This window comes from Scyliorhinus torazame, chromosome 3, assembly GCF_047496885.1.
Source record: "Scyliorhinus torazame isolate Kashiwa2021f chromosome 3, sScyTor2.1, whole genome shotgun sequence".
Taxonomy (NCBI): Eukaryota; Metazoa; Chordata; class Chondrichthyes; order Carcharhiniformes; family Scyliorhinidae; genus Scyliorhinus; species Scyliorhinus torazame.
In genome coordinates this window covers 202,823,109-202,840,967 of record NC_092709.1, presented here as the reverse complement: position 1 = coordinate 202,840,967, position 17,859 = coordinate 202,823,109, and the positions used below count along the sequence as shown (strand labels likewise).

General features: G+C 48.2%; 1 protein-coding gene across 1 annotated transcript in view; it reads left to right on the top strand.

The window, feature by feature from the left end:
• scfd2 (sec1 family domain containing 2) overlaps positions 1 to 17,859 on the top strand; it is a 512,739-nt gene that overhangs the window by 486,575 nt on the left and 8,305 nt on the right. Inside the window, exon 8 of the mRNA XM_072496760.1 lies at positions 3,534 to 3,653. Within this exon, the coding sequence (XP_072352861.1) occupies positions 3,534 to 3,653 (120 nt within the window). The remainder of the gene's footprint in view (positions 1 to 3,533; positions 3,654 to 17,859) is intronic.

Sequence of the window (17,859 nt, the reverse complement as noted above, 5' to 3'; positions counted from 1 at the left end):
CCCTGGGGCCGGACGGTTACCCGACAAGAATTTTGCGAGGGAGCTGGGACCACATCTATTGGGGATGTTTAACGAGGAGCTGGAGATGGGGGAGCTACCGGAGACACTGACCCAGGCATTGATCATGATAATCCCGAAGAAGAAGAAGGACCCACTAGAGTGTGGGTCATATAGGCCCAGATCATTGTCAAATACGGATGTGAAAGTGTTGGCTAGGTTTGTGCCGGGGATGACAGAAAGATGCATTCCGGGGGTCATTGCAGAGGACCCAAACAGGTTTTGTGAAGGGCAGGCAGCTTTCCAGTAACATTAGGCAGTTATTAAAAGTGATCATGACCCTGTTGAAGGGACGGGTACTGGAGGTAGTGGTTTCGATGGACGCAGAGAAGGTTTTCGACCGGGTGGAGTGGCGATACCTATTCGAGATTCTGGGAAGGTTTGGGTCCGGACCAAAGTTTGTGGGGTGGGTGTGACTGCTGTACGTGGCCCCGGTGGTGACTGTACGGGCAAATGAGTTCAGTTCACAGAGCTTCAAACTGTACAGGGGAAGGAAGCAGGAGTGTCCGCTGCTGTTTGCATTGGCGATAGAGCCCTTGACGATGGCCCTTGGGGGGTCAGCAGAGTGGCAGAAGATTGTATGGGGGGGAAGGGAACATCAGGTGTTGCTGTACGCAAACAACCAGTTGCTGTTCGTATCGGGCCCATTGGAGAGTATGGGGAGGGTAGCATGGTGGCGCAATGGGTTAGCCCTGCTGCCTCACGGTGCCGAGGTCCCAGGTTCGATCCCGGCTCTGGGTCACTGTCCGTGTGGAGTTTGCACATTCTCCCCGTGTTTGCGTGGGTTTTGCCCCCACAACCCAAAGATGTGCAGAGTAGGTGGATTGGCCATGCTAAATTGCCCCTTAATTGGAAAAAATGAATTGGTTACTCTAAATATTTTTTAAAAAGAGCATGGGGAGAATTATGGGCATACTTGAGAGATTTGGGGGCCTTCTCGGGCTCTAAGCTGAATGTTGGAAAGAGTGAGGTGTTTCCAGTGAATGAGGCGGGTCGGGGAGCCAATTTGGGGATAGCCAGGGATAGGTTTAGGTATTTGGGGCTCCAGGTGATGGGGGATGGGCGACGATGCACAAAGGGAACCTGACAAAGTTGGTGGAGGAGGTAAGGACTTTAGGTCATGGGATACGTTACAACTGACGCTGGCATGGAGGGTCCAGGTGGTAAAAAAGAACATTCTGCCAAGGTTCCTGTTTGTATTCCAGACCTACCCAACATTCATTTGGAAGGCCGTTTTACGGAAACTGGACGCAGCGATTTCAGAGTTTATATGGGTGGGGAAGGTACCTAGGTGAAGAGGGCCCTGCTGCAGAGGCAGAAAGGGGGCTTGGCATTACCAAATCTGCAGCACTACTATTAGGCGGCAAATGTGGAGAAGGTGAGGCGGTGGTGGGAAGGAGAGGGGTTAGACTGGGTTAGGATGGAGGGAGGGTCCTATAGGGGGTCCAGCCTGAGGGCTATGGTGACGGCGGTGCTACTGCTGGCACGAAGGAGATACACAGAGAGCACGGTTGTACAGTCCCCGATTAGGATGTGGAACCAGCTAAGGAGACACTTTACGATGGAGAGGGTGTCGGTGTTAACACCGTTGTGTGGGAACCACGGGTTTAAGCCGGGGAGAGGGGTGGCATGTATAGCAGGTGGGGCTGGTGGGGGCGAGGAATCTATATCTGGAGGAGAGGTTTGCAAGTCTGGAAGAGCTGCAGGAGAGGATGGAGCTACCAAAGGGAAGCGAGTTCAGGTATAGCAAGTGAGGGACTTTGCGCGGAAAGAATGGAGAGGGTTTCCCAAGCTGCTGGAGTACACCCTATTGGATGTTGTGTCCTTCGCCTCTCTAGTTGCGAAGGATTCTGTTGGAATGGCGGTCGATAATGCCGCTGGAGGTGGTGGCCTGCTGGGGGACCTGTACGACTTTCTCCGGCTGAAAAAGATTAAGTTTGAATTGAGGGGATCAGCAGAGGGCTTGGATACAGCATGGGGACTGTTCATGACCAGTTTGAGGAATGTCATGGGGGGTGGGGGAGGGTGGAGAGGAGGAGAGGGTGAAAAGGATGGAAAGCTTGCACAAACTGTGAGATGTGGAAAATGTTCTTTGATTTATATATGCTTTTGTACTTTTGAATAAAATTTCTTTTCAAAAAACATTCTACTTCAGGATGCTACTGATTCTGAAGAGGCAAGTAGTATATCCTACCTGGACTGCTTTGCAAAACTAAGTTAGACACAATTAAGTTGAGAGTAGGATTGGTGTGTTCCATGCTGTACGGAGTAACATTGTGGCTTCACAGGTCTGTGTATTGGGTTACTAAATTGCTGGCTTCATTATAAATTGAATTGCTGGCATAATTGCATTTTGAGCAGTTGAACTGAATAGGTGATTGGTGACTAAGTATTTCTGGAATTTGTTTAACATTCCTCATGATGTGTTCATAAACCTTTTTTTCGATTTGGCTAATCGAAAGATATTTCTGGGAAGACCGAGGAAGAAGATTTCCTCGCTGGGGAATATTTTTAACACACTGTGAAAAACAACTTCTCCAATTCTACTGCACCTTCAGCTGCTCCAGCAGCCTCCTGGTATATTCAAAGCAAAGGTGGCATTTAGCATATTGTAACACTCAGCCTTCCAAAGAAAAACACTATCACTTTTAAAATCAGAATTTCTTCTTGTTTACATAGTGATATTTTCATGCCATTTGCAGGAGCTTCATTAGTTCAATTATTTCTGTTGCAATGGTCGTGATTATGAGTACTATCGAGATCCATAGTTTGTAAGACTGCTGGTGTGTACCTGGGCAGCAACATGTTGGCTGCCTTGCTTGTTGGGATCTGTTGTTGGCTTCTCACTGTTCTAATGGACTGAAAAATGATTCTCTGTACAGTTTCCTCTGTGTGAGTTATTCTCTCCATCCTCAGCACACATGTCAACAATTATATTTTATGGTCTTATCCAGCATTATCCTGATGGTATATTAATTACTGTTGCATCCTCAACCATTTAGCATTTTGTTTTCTGTGTTTTCAGGGTGCGTTGTGAATAACTCATTTAAAAAAAATACAGCCGGGCAGCACGGTGGCGCAGTGGTTAACACTGCAGCCTCACGGCGCCGAGGTCCCAGGTTCGATCCTGGCCCTGGGTCCCTGTCCGTGTGGAGTTTGCACATTCTCCCCATGTTTGCGTGGGCTTCGCCCCCACAACCCAAAAAGATGTGCAGGCTAGGTGGAATGGCCACTCTAAATTGCCCCTTAATTGGAAAAAAATTAATTGGGTATTCTAAACTTGTATTAAAAAAATACAGCCAAGTGTTTAATTAGGTAGTCAGCTACTTTTGTTTAAGAAATGTCTTCCTAAACGTGTGAAAATAGCATAGGTATTTTTATCGAAGTGCCGTGAATCTGTCTTGGAAAGGGTTGTAGTGTGTTTTTATTATTCTTTCATGGAATGTCATTGATGTTCCATGTTATTAATTTGACAGGTGAGTCGTCCCCACCCCAGTGATCACCCGCTACTAATCTTATTCCTTGTGGGTGGAGTCACAGCCTCAGAGATTCGAATAATAAAGGAAACCATCTCCATGCACAAACCTAGCTACCAGGTGAGCAGTATTTGCATTTAACTGATGGTGACTCACCACATTTTATATGTAATTGCTTTTGCTTTAAATGATTGCACCTTAAAAATGCTACGTGCCATTCTTGTGATGTGCGCATCACCCCCTGAAATTGGAACATATCAGGGGCTCTTTTGGTGCGACCTGGGTGTACTTGTGGCGAGGTTGTATGAAATGAAAATGAAAAATTAAATGAAAATCGCTTATTGTCACAAGTAGGCTTCAAATAGAGTTACTGTGAAAGGCTCCTAGTCTGTTCAGGGAGGCTGGTACGGGAATTGAACCGTGCTACTGACCTGCCTTGGTCTGCTTTAAAGGCCAGCTATTTAGCCCTGTGTGCTAAACCAGCCCCAGTGCTAAACCAGCCCCAGTTGCTAAACCAGCCCCAGTATGTTTGTACTTCGCTGCCGTTTGTTCACTCCGCCAACCTGCCTTGTTTGCTTTGCATATTGGTTGTTATTCCCTCCATCCCACTCCTCTTCTCCTACCCCCCTTCTTTTTGTTCCACTGGCGGTACCAGTTCTAGTTTCCTCCCCTCACCCCTATTGGTTTCTGGTTACAAACTGGTCTTGGAACAGGCTGGTGTATTGCTTCGTGTTGTGGAAGCCTTCCTCCGATCCTCGAAAAGAGAATTCCGCTAATCGGACAGCCAGTCTGAGGCCATGGGTGGCCCTGCCGATCTCCAGCCGAGCAGGAGTCTCAGGTGGAAGATGAGGGAGGCAAAGGCTCGGGCATCTGCCCCTCTCCCCCGTGAACAATTCTGGCTGTTCCGAGATCCCGAGGACCGCCACTAGTGGGCACGGCTCCACCCTCACTCCCACTTCTTGACACCGTTCACATTTATCCTCCACCTCCGGAAAGAATCCACTCATGCGTGTTGTTAGGTGTGGCCTGTGCACTACTTTCAGCTGCGTTAGGCTCAGCCCTGCGCATGAGGCGGTGGAGTTTGCCCTGTGCCACTTCTCTCCAGAGTCCTCCCTTTATCTCTATGCGTAGCTCTTCCACTCATTTCTCCCATGTCTCGTCCAGTGGTGACCGTACCTCTTCCAGTAGTCGTCCGTACATGTCAGCACAGTTGCTGTCCCCTAGTTCACCTGTGATCAGGAGTCTGTCCAGTAGGGAGTGCCCTTTTTTTAAAATATTCGTTCTTGGGATGTGTGTGTCGTTGGCTGGGTCAGCATTTGTTGCCCATCCCTAATTACCCTTGAACTAAGTGGTTTGCTAGGCCATTTCAGTGGGGGTCAGTTAAGAGTCAACTCCAAAGGTTTACCTTTGTTTATAGTTAGTTAGTGAGTTCGAACTGGTTTCGATGAGCCTGGGATGTGTGAAAGGTGGGGGAATGGGATCGATACTGGGAGAGGTGCTTGCAAGAGGAAGTGGATGAGGGGTTCGAAGGTAACAAAAGGATGGGGCGGAGCGGGCCTGAGGGGCAAACTCCAGTGTTATGATGATGGCGGATAGGAGGGGCCGGGGTGGGGGAGGGGGGGGGTGCGTGGTGAAGAGATCAAGGGTTTTTACACATTTGAAGACCTTAAAGGCCGACGTGGTGATGCTGTAGGAGACCCATCTGAGGATGAAGGGTCAGGTGAGGCTTAGGAAGGGTTGGGTGAGTCAGGTGTTTCACTCGGGGTTTGACAATAGGGCTCATGAGGCAGATGGGAGGAGTAGACGAGTGGAGGTTCCAGCAGTTTCGCAGTCAGTGGTTTGGGAGGCTCTGAAGGCGGGGAGGTCATCTCGTTCAAGGCTAAGGTGGATGGGGAAGAGAGGGAAGAACGCCAAAGACTGAGAGGAGATTTTGGATGTAGATGGGGGAACCTGGACCCGGCTCTCCTGGCTGGAAGGAAGGAGTTGAAGGTGAGGTTCGACCAATTGACCACGGGGAAAGCAGCGTGTCAGTTGGGAAGGGTGAGGGGGGCTGTTTAGGAGTATGGGGAGAAGGCAGAACGTATGCTGGCCGGCCAGATCCGTAGGGAAGCCAGCGGTGAGGGAGATAGTTCAGGTACGGGAAAAGGCGGGCAAGTTGGCGGTGGCTCCAGAGCAGATTAATAAAGTATTTGAGGAATTTTATATCGACCTGTATAGGTCAGAGCCGGAGGAGGAGCAGGGGAGGAGGGAATTTCTGGATGGGCTGGAGTATCCAAGGCTGGGAGAGGAGGATAGGAGAAGCCGGTGGGGGAGCAGGAGATGAAGGAGGCTCTAGCCCCATAATCCTCTGAGATATCTCTGTTTCACTAATTGTGGCCTTTTAAGCATTCCCAATGTCATTACTCCACCACTGGTAGCCAGACACTAAGCTCTGGAATTCCATCCCTAAACCTCTCCAACTCTTTACCTCTCTTTATTCCAGTAAGACACTCTTTAAGATCTACTTCTTTGGCCAAGCTTTTGGTCATCATCCGTAGTATCACTTCATCTGGCTCAGTGCCTATCTTTGCTTTATAACGCTCCTCTGAAGCACCTTGGGACATTTTAGTATTAAAGGTGCTGTATAAGTCTAAGTATTAATTGTAACCTCAGAAAATCGCATCCCTTAGAATCATAGAATCCCTACAGTGCTGAAGGAGGCCATTCAGCCCATCAAGCCTGCACCGATTCTCTGAAATACCTTACCTAGGCCCACTCCCCCGCCCTATCCCTGTAACCCAATAACCCCACCTAACCTATACATCTTTGGACTGTGGGTGAAAGCCGGAGCACCTGGAGGAAACCCACGCAAACATGGAAAATGTGCAAACTCCATGCAAACAGTAACCCAAGGAATTGAACCTGGGTCCCTGACACTGTGAGATAGTGCTAACCACTATGCCACCGTGCCACTCAAACCTTGCGTGCACAAAGATATGTTTGCATAGTTTATAGAAAAGGAAATGAATGGACACATAACATGAAGTAAAAGAATACAAGAACAACAGGATAAGGGAGCCAATTTAGTAATACCCAGTTTAGTAATTGATGGTGGAGGGGACCCAATGTTAGTGGGGGTGGAGCGATCTTTACCTTCGTTTTGACATTGGGGCATCCTTGCCGGGCTTGACGGCCTCTTTAGTTCCCAGCCCTCACAATGACGGCGCAAAATGGCAAAGTGTGGGAAGATCTGGACAGTAAATCTGTCATTTAGCCATTTTGGGGGGAAATTCCAGCCGAAGTTTTAGCCCCCCAGAAGTAATCTGATACACAACTGGGTATTTAAACTATTAGTTATCTCTGCCTCATTGCACAGTACTAGATCTAAAATATCATTATCCCTAGTTGGCTCTACAATGTATTGCTCCAGAAAACTCACAAAGGTATTCTATAAACTCAGCTTCCAGACCAACTTTGCCAATTTGGTTCGTCCAGTCATATCAAGATTAAAGTCCCCCACAACTATTACATTGCCTTTCTTATAAGCTCCAATAATTTATTGTTTAATGCTCTCGAGTAGGAGCCCAAAAATAGCTAGCTCCCGCTAGTTATTTCTAACTTTTGCTGTTTCATTTTTAAAAAAATATTGTTATTCAAGGCTTTTTACATATATATATGTTTTTCATTACAAAACTTTATTCCTGGAGTCGGGGTGAAAACCACTACAGAGTGACAGACGGGAGTCCCATCAATGGATTCAAGCTGTCAAAAGAGTGATCTTCTGAAGAAACAATCTTCTGGATTCCTGTCCCCTGCGTGAACAAAAGTGGCCGCAGTTCCTGGACTTATAAATAACCAATTCTGTTGATTATGACCCATCATTATCCCTTCGAGTCTTTGACAGAATTAGACATTGAAAGGATTGCAATTTCTTCACTGTCCCCTTCTCTACCCATTCCTTTTGCTAGTACTCAAGTACAATGGTTGGTCATCCAACTTTCCTAAATGCACCAAGACTTAGTAGTAAGCCCAATAACCAGAAACAAAAGTAAAATTGCTAGATGTGAATAAAGTCAAATCACCGTTAAAAAACTTAAAACAGTGCATTCATTAATTACAGAACTTTAGATAGCTATTACCAGAAAGGTACTGCTTAATCTGTGTAAAACTAGTGTTCATCCTCTCCAGTATGGAGTATGACAGAACACAGATCCCTCAAACTGAGTTGAATCCAACTTTATTCCCATGTCTAATATTTTATACATACATGAGCGCCATTCTGACCATTCACTACCCAAAGACTATAGTTTAAAATGTTACATATATCACTTTAAATTGTTGCACCTTTTGGTGCAATCAAAATGCAAGCCCTGCAAGAAAAAATCCATATCAGGCAGCAAGGGTCAGGTGAAGTAAGTTCCTTGTTCCTGTCATATTTTACGATGACTGAAGGTCCGCTCCAAACTATTATTAAACCAAGACCATCGACTGCACCCCACTAACAACTTGACTCCCAAATTAAAAAGCACATCAAAAGACTGAGAATTACACTTCAGAACAAGGATTGTGTATCTGCAACATGTCTCTCCGTCCCAAAGCAGGCTGACGATTTATTGAAATATTGAATTTCACTTGAGTAGAGATGCTGTAGAAAGAATTATAAAATCATGGACCAGCATCTTCCTCCCAAAGGCTTGCTATTTGTTACAGACTGATTTTTACCCGTCAACATAGGGCATCAATAAGCCAAGTTTGCTCTTGGGCTATGTCGATCCTCAGTCACTTAACTTCCAAAGGGTTAGGGAGTACATTAAGTTGTCAATGGGTCCTTTGCCTCGCTGATCGCCCGATGGCAGATCCTGTTGGGGTGGAGGTCAGTTTCTCCACCCTGTGCCCTGGCGTGGTGGGGGGATCTGTTGGAGTTTTTAACACTCGAGAAGGTGAAGTTTGAGTCTACAAAACATCTACAAAACAAGTTCTACAATTCATGGGCTTGTGATGGATCTCTGTGTCTATTCAGAACCCTGGATATGCGTTATCCCTTCTTAGTTCCCAAATAACAGAGATTCAGGCTGTGTTTTGGGGCAAAGTTTCATTGAACTTTATTGTCAGCTTTAGTGTCTACTGGCAAACTCTTGGTTACAATACAAACTTAGATCAGATTGATTGTCTTTAGCGAATACTGGTTGAGTTTAAAATAATTCTTCAAATCATGATACACAGTACAAAATTACTGATTGATTTAAACAAAAGAAAAGTGGTGATTAGCAAAGGCAAGCAGCAAAGACATAGGTTTCAGAAAGTGATAGATTGATTCCGGAATGGATTTTTCCATCCCAACAAGTGATTTTTAAGAATTAAACCTTTTATCTATCTCATCTAATCAGAAAAGCTGATTTCTATCAGCTTGGTTCGTTATGCACTTTTAAGAATTGGATGACATCGAACAATGGGGGGGGGGGGTTGACTCTTGTGTTGTTGGTGATGATGTATGGGTGGATGGTGGATTCCTGAATCCTTTTCTTTGATGTTTGTATTTAAAATGTTGAGGGTTGCTTGGGGGTTGGTGGCAGGAAGGAATTGTTGGCCAGGGGATTGACATTGTGGGTGGGATTCTCTCAGCCCGGGGCCGGGCCGGAGAATCCCCGTGACCGGCGCGAATCGCGCCATGCTGCCCCAACGCCATTGGCGCTGACATGGTCAGCGTGGCGCCGGTCGGGGGCCGCTCTATGCGGCCCCCCGCCGATTGTCAGCCCGGGATGGGCCGAGCGGCCGTCGCAAAAAACCTGGGTCCCGCCGGCGCCGCTCACACCTGCTCTCAGCCGGCGGGACCCCGGCGTGGAAGGGGCCGTGGGCGGCCTGTAGGGGGGCAGGGGGGATCGATCCCAGGAGGGACCTCCGTTGTGGCCTGGCCCGCGATCGGGGCCCACCGATCGGCAGGCCGGCCTCTCGGGCTGGGGGCCCTCTTTGTTCCGCGCCTGCCCCTTTAGCCCTACACCACGTCGCATCGGGGCCGGCGCAGAAAAGGGAGCCACTGCACATGCGTGCGTTGGCGCCGGTGCCACTGCGCATGCGTGGACCCCGCGGTGCCCAGTTGACGCTAGGATCAGCAGCTGGAGCGCGTGGGCCGCTCCAGTCCCATGCTGGCCCCCTGTAGGGGCCAGAATTGCTGATCCTGAGGCCATGTTGACGCCGTCTGGAAACGCGACGGCGTTTCCAACAGCGTCAACACTTCGCCTCAGGATCACAGAATCCCGCCCTGTATTTGTTACTGTTAATTATTTGTTGGTGGGTGTAAATTTGGATGAAAATGTGAAAAAAGAGGAGAATAAAAATATTTATAAAAATGAAACAAATGCCACTTTCAATATCACCGCTCCCCCATCGAAACCGAGCCCAATTTACCTACCCAGTGTGCCCCACAATTTACACAAAACTCCTCTCCAAAGTTCAATGTCCTCACACTGCTCCCAGTCCATGGTCTCTCATAAAGTTCATCGTCTCCTCCGATGAGTCAAAATAAAATTCCTGCTTTTAATGTGTCACCCATAAGGGAGCAGGGTACAAAACCCCAAACTTCACCCCTTCATAAAGAGAACCGTCTTTATCCGATTATTCCCAGCCCTCCATTTGGCCAGTTCCGCACCCAGGTCTTGGTAAATCCGCAGCTCACTCCTCTCCCAGGTGCATTTCTTGGTCTGCCTCACCCACCTCAGGATCTTTTCTTTATCCAGGAGCCGATGCAGACTCACCACCATTGCCCTCGGAGGTTCCCCCACCTGCAGCCTCCTCCTCAGCGCCTCTGCGCCCAATCCACCTCGAGGGTCTGGTCAAAGGCCCCCATCCCCATCAGCTTCTCCAGCATGCTCGCCACATACTTGGCGGCCTCCGCTCCTTCAATGCCCGAAGGCATCCCGACAGTCCCCAAATCTGCCTCCTGGAGCAGTTCTCAAGGTCCTCCAATTTCTCCCTCAGCCTCTTCTGGCTGCTCAACGCCATCCCAGCTAGCCGATTCTTGTGCTGCCACTCCCGACTCCTCCAACTTCTGGAAAGCCAGGCCCTGAGCCTCCAGCCTCTGTGCCACTCAATCACCCCACTAAGCGACTCCACCACCTTGGCCAAATCCTCCAATGCCTCTTTAACCTGCTGCTGGAATTATTTTAAAAATCCATCAGCTAGGGCAGCACAGTGGCGCAGCGGTTAGCACTACTGCCTCACGGCGCTGAGGACCCAGGTGTGATCCCGGCCCCTGGTCACTGTCCGTGTGGAGTTTGCACATTCTCCCAATGAGGGGCTGCTTTAGCACAGTGGGCTAAACAGCTGGCTTGTAATGCAGAACAAGGCCAGCAGCGCGGGTTCAATTCCCGTACCAGCCTCCCCGAAGAGGCACCGGAATGTGGTGACTACGGGCTTTTCACAGTAACTTCATTGAAGCCTACTTGTGACAATAAGCGATTATTATTATTATTTATGTCTGCGTGGGGCTCACCCCCACAACCCAAAGATGTGCAGGGTAGGTGGATTGTCCATGCAAATTGGCCCTAATTGGGAAAAAAATAGTTGGGTAATCTGAATTTATAAAAATAAATAAATAAAAAACTCCACCAACTGCTCTGTCGACCACTGGTCGGGCAGCGCTGCCCCTTTGCCCTCTTCATCATAAAATCTTTCCTGCTTCAGCTGCTCTCTCTTTCTTCTCATCCGCTAATCCATACACCCACCTCACCAGAGGAATATTACCTTCTCTGGGCACTCATACACCTCTTGCCCTCAAACACCACACAATTTGGGTGGGGAAGGACCGAATAAACCCACCTTGAGCGGGAACCACCAAGTGTGCGACCGCTCACTCCATGGCCGCCACCGGAAGGCTGACTTTTGCTGTTTTTAATCTCCATCGATACTGATTCTAAATCCTGATTTTGAGCATAGATCCTTTCTCGCATCATTCTTTATTACCAAGGCTACCTTTCCTCCTTTTCCATTTTGTCTGCTGTTTCAAAATGTTGTGTACCCCTGGTGTATTTATTTCCCAATCTTGATCAGCTGGTGACCAAGACATTATAATTGCAATTGGATCCAAACTATTTATCTCTAATTGTGCCACTGGTTTACCTGTCTTATTGTGGATACTCTGTATATTCAGATAAAGTGACTTACATTTTTAAAAAATGTCTAGTCTCTGCATTGACCTTACTCTTTACGCTATTGCCGTTAAGCTCTCCGTACCTTCCTCTCCCACTCAGCTTGTCTTTTCCAAAGACTCATAACCTTCTGAGAGAGAAACGATTTCTCCTCAGCTCTGGCCTAAATGGGCAACCCCTTATTTCTATACAGTGGCCCCTAGTTCCAAGTTCTCCCACAAGAGGAAACATTTTCTCCACACCAACCCTGTCAAGACCCCTCATGATCATATACGTTGCAACAAAATCACCTCTTAGTCTTCTAAACTCCAGCAAATACAAGCCTGCCCAACCTTTCCTTGTAAGGAAACTTGCCCAATCCACGTATTAGTTTAGCAAACCTTCTCTGAACTGCTCCCAACACATTTACATCCGTCCTTAAATAAGTACACAGACTCCAGATGTGGCCTCACCAATGCTACCTATCTTTGTGTCATCAGCAAATTTAGTAACCATTTCTTGGTCCCTTCGTCCAAGTTATTTACATAAATTGTAAAAAGCTAAGGCCCAGCACAGATCCCTGTGATCTTGCTACATCTTTCCAACCAGCAAAAGACCCATTTATGCCCACCCTCTGTTTCCTGTTACCTCACCAATCTTCTATCCAGGCCAATATGTTACCCCTTACACCATGAGCTTTTATGTTTTTGCAATAATGCAAAAATAGCCTTCTGGAAATCTAAATGGCGTACATCCACCGGTTCCCCTTTATCCACACCAGATGTTACTTCTTTAAAGAACTCCAATAAAATGATTAAACCTGATTTCCTTTTCACAAAACAATATTGACTCTGTCTGATTACCCTGAATTTTTCCAAGTACTTTGCTGGAATGTCTTTCACGTTAAGGTCATCCGAATGCTACAGCTCCTTCACCGGGGTGGCCTCCGATGGGGTCTGGCCCGCGATCGGGGTCCACCGATTGGTGGGCCGGCCTACCTCATTCCGCACGCGGCCCCAGAACACCGGCTCCATGTTGATGAGGGGTCGGCGTGTGTAAGACGTTCCCCACGCATGCGCAGGATGGTGCGGCGCCCATTTGGCGCCGCGTAAGGACGCTGGAACGATGTGAACCCCTCCAGCGCCGTGCTGGCCCCCTGTGGGGGCCAGAATAGGCTGTGTCCGGGCCCGGTTTGTGCCATCGTGAAATGCGACGGCGTTCACGACGGCACAAACACTTGGCCTCAATATCGGAGAATTGCCCCCCAGTGTGTATTAGGCCAGTCATCGCAGTGCGATCGGTCACAGCATTTCCAATTACGCGAAGAAGTGCCCAATGGCTGAGACTAGCTTTTAAAGTACCAGTCATGACCGGCTTTCAAGAATGCCGGCCATCCTGCACCTGCAGGAGTGTGCAGACCCAGAACCCATTGGAGCAGACTGCCTCCCCCGTACGTCAGCGCACTGTCCCAGGAACAGATTTTGGTTTTAATTATTGGACTCTTCCTGCCAGAAGCGGCAATAGAGAGCAAGTCACGCACCAGTACACTGGGCATGAATTACTGAAGAGAGCATCCTCCGTTTTGTAGCTGCCAGCGAGTAAGAAACAGGACTGCGTGAAGAACTGAAGATGGATCTTTTTGGACTAAGGAAGAGAGGGCCAGAGACACAAACGGGCAAGGGTCTTGCAACTAAATCTGCTAGAGGGAGCTTCGCAGGAGAGTGCACAGCAAGACAAAGCAGTGCTGGTGCGAGCTCCAGGCCCTCTAATGAACAACCCATACAGAAATGTAACATTGAATGACAAAGCAAGTGAGAGCGTGAGGACCAAGCAAGCTCTCACCTGTCGCATTAAAGGTAAGTCGGTCATAGGGCAGCAGGGTGGCGCAATGGTTAGCACTGCTGCCTCAAGGCACTGAAGACCCAGGTTCGATCCCGGCTCCAGTCATTTGTCCGTGTGGAGTTTGCACATTCTCCCCATGTCTGCATGGGTTTCACCCCCACAACCCAAAGATGGGCAGAGTAAGTGGATTGGCCACACTAAATTGTCCCTTAATTGGAAAAAAAATTGGGTCCTCTAAATTTATTTTTTAAAAAGGTGGGTCGCGAAGTTCGGATGGCGTGGGCCGCAATGTTCAGGTGGCGTGGGTCGCGAATATTGGACGGTGTCGGCCGCAAAGGTTGGCCAGAGTGGGTCGCAAAAGTCGGCCAGTTGGTAAAGATAGGTCCACGGGAAAAAAGTTTGGAAAACACAATATTGGGCTATTTGCATGACCAATACCGAATAGTTCCTCATTAAATAGTCAAAGCTGCTTTGTACAAAATTTGGCTAAATTGTAACATAGCAGTCGCATGGACTCCAACAAAGTCAAGCTCAATTTTCTGGTGTTCTAGTTCACCAAAATGAACTGTGAGAGAACTCTGATACTATACCCAAATAACAACCGTCACCTTCATGACATGGAAATAAATCAAGGAAAATGTGTTTTGAAACTACAAGAGCACAAAATGAACACACTGATCAGGGAACCATTTGGCCTATCCTCATTCATCCATCTGGAAAGACCCCCAAAACCCCCCTATCAGAACACCTTTTTAAAACTGATTTCACAGGATGTGGGTTTCATTGGCTCGGCCAGCATTTATAGTCCATCTCTAATTGTGCTCGAGAAGGTGGTGGTGAGCTCAGTTTTAAATTGTAGGAATTCAATCTGCAGAGTTTTCTATCTAGATGTTTCTGTGAGCTGCTTCGTCTTACACGCAAAATTGAAAGTAATTTTCCAGAACTGTTTTTTCCAGGTCATTAGCTGACATGAAATTCCTCAGTACATCAAATTTTAGTTCCCTTCTTTCAAGGCTAAAAAGCCAACTGATGCTAATAATGATTAGCCTCAAGGATCTTCTCTGTACTCCTCTACCCTTTGAAAGCATGTGTTGTTTCAAGTTTGTGCATATAAATGACATTTCTGACACACTTGCAGCAGCGTAGTGACATAGAGCACAACTAGCTCCAAGGAATATCAACATTGTAACAGATTAGACTTGGTGCAAGGCTATAGCTGGGTTTTTAACTCTAAGCACAGTGACTAGTTTAAGAAGGCAATAAACAACCAAAACATCACTCTAATATAGCCTAATTTATGGAGCATATTTCACTGCTAATATTTGAGTGCAATATGCACTTCTCCTTGCAAAGATGTGAAACTGTTCATCAGCAAACAAAAGGCATTCCCGTTTGCTCTTCACCAGAAAATAATCCTTCTAGAATGCACCCAAGTGGTTTTCCACTTCTGTTTTGGGAACTTTGAGCCTATTGCTGGAAAAGAAAGTAAATTGGTCACCACCTGAAGGAAAAGTCATGCTAATATTTCGGGTATGACCTCAAGTAATGGTGAATTGTCAAATTCTCTTAGAATTATAGAATCACTACAGTGCAGAAGAGCACCCTACCTAAGCCCACACCTCCACGTAACCCAGTAACCCCACTCAACCTTTTTGAACACTAAGGGCAATTTATCATGGCCAATCCACCTAACCTGCACATCTTTGGACTGTGGGAGGGAACCGGAGCTCCCGGAGGAAACCCACGCAGACATGGGGAGAACGTGCAGACTCCACACAGACAGTGACCCAAGCCAGGAATCGAACCTGGGACCCTGGAGCTGTGAAGCAACTGTGCTAACCACTATGCTACCGTGCTGCCCACGCTTTCCCAAACCATCAGTGGTCCCTGTTGACGCACTGCTCGAATGTTTTTACGCTGAATATCACAGCCAGTCCTGAACCATCAGGTTTCCCGTGCCCTCTGGGGAATGTGAACTTCCCCAGTAAAGGGGCTTCCCCATAACTGGTGTAGCCCCTCTAGTATAAAACCCCTGACCTCGGTGCAGGTGGGGGAAAGAGACCCTCTAGGGAGTGGTGGCGATCTGATTGTAAGTAATAATAAACCTTTGTGCTCTAACCTACGGTTTATGCATATCTGCTTACCTCGGATCTAACACTGGAGCGAGGATTCAGTGGAGCTGCCGTCGACACTGGTTGCTATGCGCCTAGTCGACTTTGTCTAGGCCTTGTCAAACCCCACTGGAAGCCATCACCATGCTGCATATCAGGAAGTTAGAGCCATTCAATCAAGATGATTGGGGACAGTAATAATAATAATCACTTATTGTCACAAGTAGGTTTCAATGAAGTTACTGTGAAAAGCCCCTAGTCACCACATTCTGGCGCCTGTTGGGGGAGGCTGGAACGGGAATTGAACCCGCGCTGCTGGTCTTGGTCTGCATTACAAGCCAGCTGTCTTAGCCCACTGTGCTAAACCAGCCCCTGTACAAAGAGAAGATGCAAATCAAACGCGATTATTGGCGACAAGCACCAAACTGTAGCCTTGCTGACAGCTTGTGGGGGTCCCACATACATTATAAAAAGCTTAACCCACCTGGACCCCACTCGTTCACCTCCCTGGTAGCCTTGAAAAGGGAACATTTTGACACAAAGCCACCACTGATGACGGGCAGCACGGTGGCGCACTGGTTAGTGCTGCTGCCTCACGGCGCCGAGGTCCCAGGTTCGATTCCGGCTCTGGGGAATTTGCATATTCTCCCTGTGTTAGCGTGGGTTTCGCCCCCACAACCCAAAAGATGTGCAGGGTAGATGGAGTGGCCACGATAAATTGTCCCTTAATTGGAAAAAATGAATTGGGTACTTTAAATTGTTTTTTAAAGCCACCACTGATAGTGCGCGTTTCCGGTTCTACACGGCCATCCAGGCCCAAGGCGAAGGTATCAGCGAATTTCTGGCTCACCTCAGGAAACTACCTGAGCACTATGAGCTCGGCCCAACCCTGGGTGAAGCATTACGCGTCCGTTTAGTATGTGGGATCCACGATGCGGCCGCGCAAAGAAAACTACTAGCTGAAGCTAGTTGCATTTGTCAGAATAAAACAGCAGCTATCCTCTTCAAGACTGTTTACTCATTTTGACCTTTCTAGGCCATGTAATGGTTCTGAGCAACCTATCGGATTTGCATCTAGACATTGGTCGACGTGGAGAAACTGTCCGTGCAAGTGGGGAAAGGACTGACTGTGGTATTCGGCGTAAAGAAATTCGAGCAGTACATCAACAGGGGTCACTTCACCGTCCTGACGGACCACAAGCCCCTTCTGGGGCTCTTCAAGGAGGACCGTGCGATTCCTCCCATAATGTCTGCCTGTGTCCAGCGCTGTGCACTATTACTAACAACATATGACTAGGCATTGGAACACCGCTCTGGGGCCCACGTGAACACTTTGAGCCACTTACTGCTGACAATGTAATAGCTGCCATTCATTTCATGGACTCACTACTGGTCACAGCATCTCGCATCCACAGCTGGACCCAGACCGACCCACAGCACTCCAGCGTCAGGCACATGGTGCACTACAGGGCCCAGCACCGGGATCTGCTCGAGGCTTACACAGGGAAGATGTAAGAACTGTGCATTGAAGATGGTGTGCTCTATGGGGCATCTGCTTGGTTCTCCCCGAGCATGGACATGCGGCGCTCTTACTAGACCTCCATAATGGACACCCGGGAGTGTCTATAGTGACGCCCGGGTTATATCTGGTTGGCTGGCTCGATACGGACATTGAACGAGTAGCCCAGCAATGCCCCCAATGCCAGGCGCATCAACGATTACCCCCGACAGCCCCTCTCCACATTTGGGAATGGCCCGGAAAGCCTTAAGACCGGGTTCATATCGACTTTACGGTCCGTTTCCAGGGGCAATGTTCCTCCTCCTGGTAGATGCTCACTCTAGTGGCTGGAAGTGGTGCAGATGCAGGCGACAACTGCCCTGACCACCATGGAAAAATGACTCCAGATTTTCAGCACGCACAAAATCCACGAGGTACTGGTGTCCAATAATGGCACGGTATTCACAAGCGCGGAGTTTGTGGCATTCGCTGCCACCAATGGGATTTGACATGTGAGGACTGCTCCTTTCCACCCAGCTTCAAACAGACTGGCCGAAAGAGCATTCCAAACATTTCAGCTGGGAATGAAGCTGCCGGCTGGGTCCTGGGACATTCGCCTGGTGTGGTTTCTTCTTTTCTATTACACGACACCGTATGCAAAAATGGGCGTCGCACCAGCGGTGCTCTTGATGGGCCGTCGCCGCCGCACACACCTGAGCTTGGTCATCCCCGATCTAGGCAGGAAGGGCACAAGAGAGGGAATCCAATCGCCA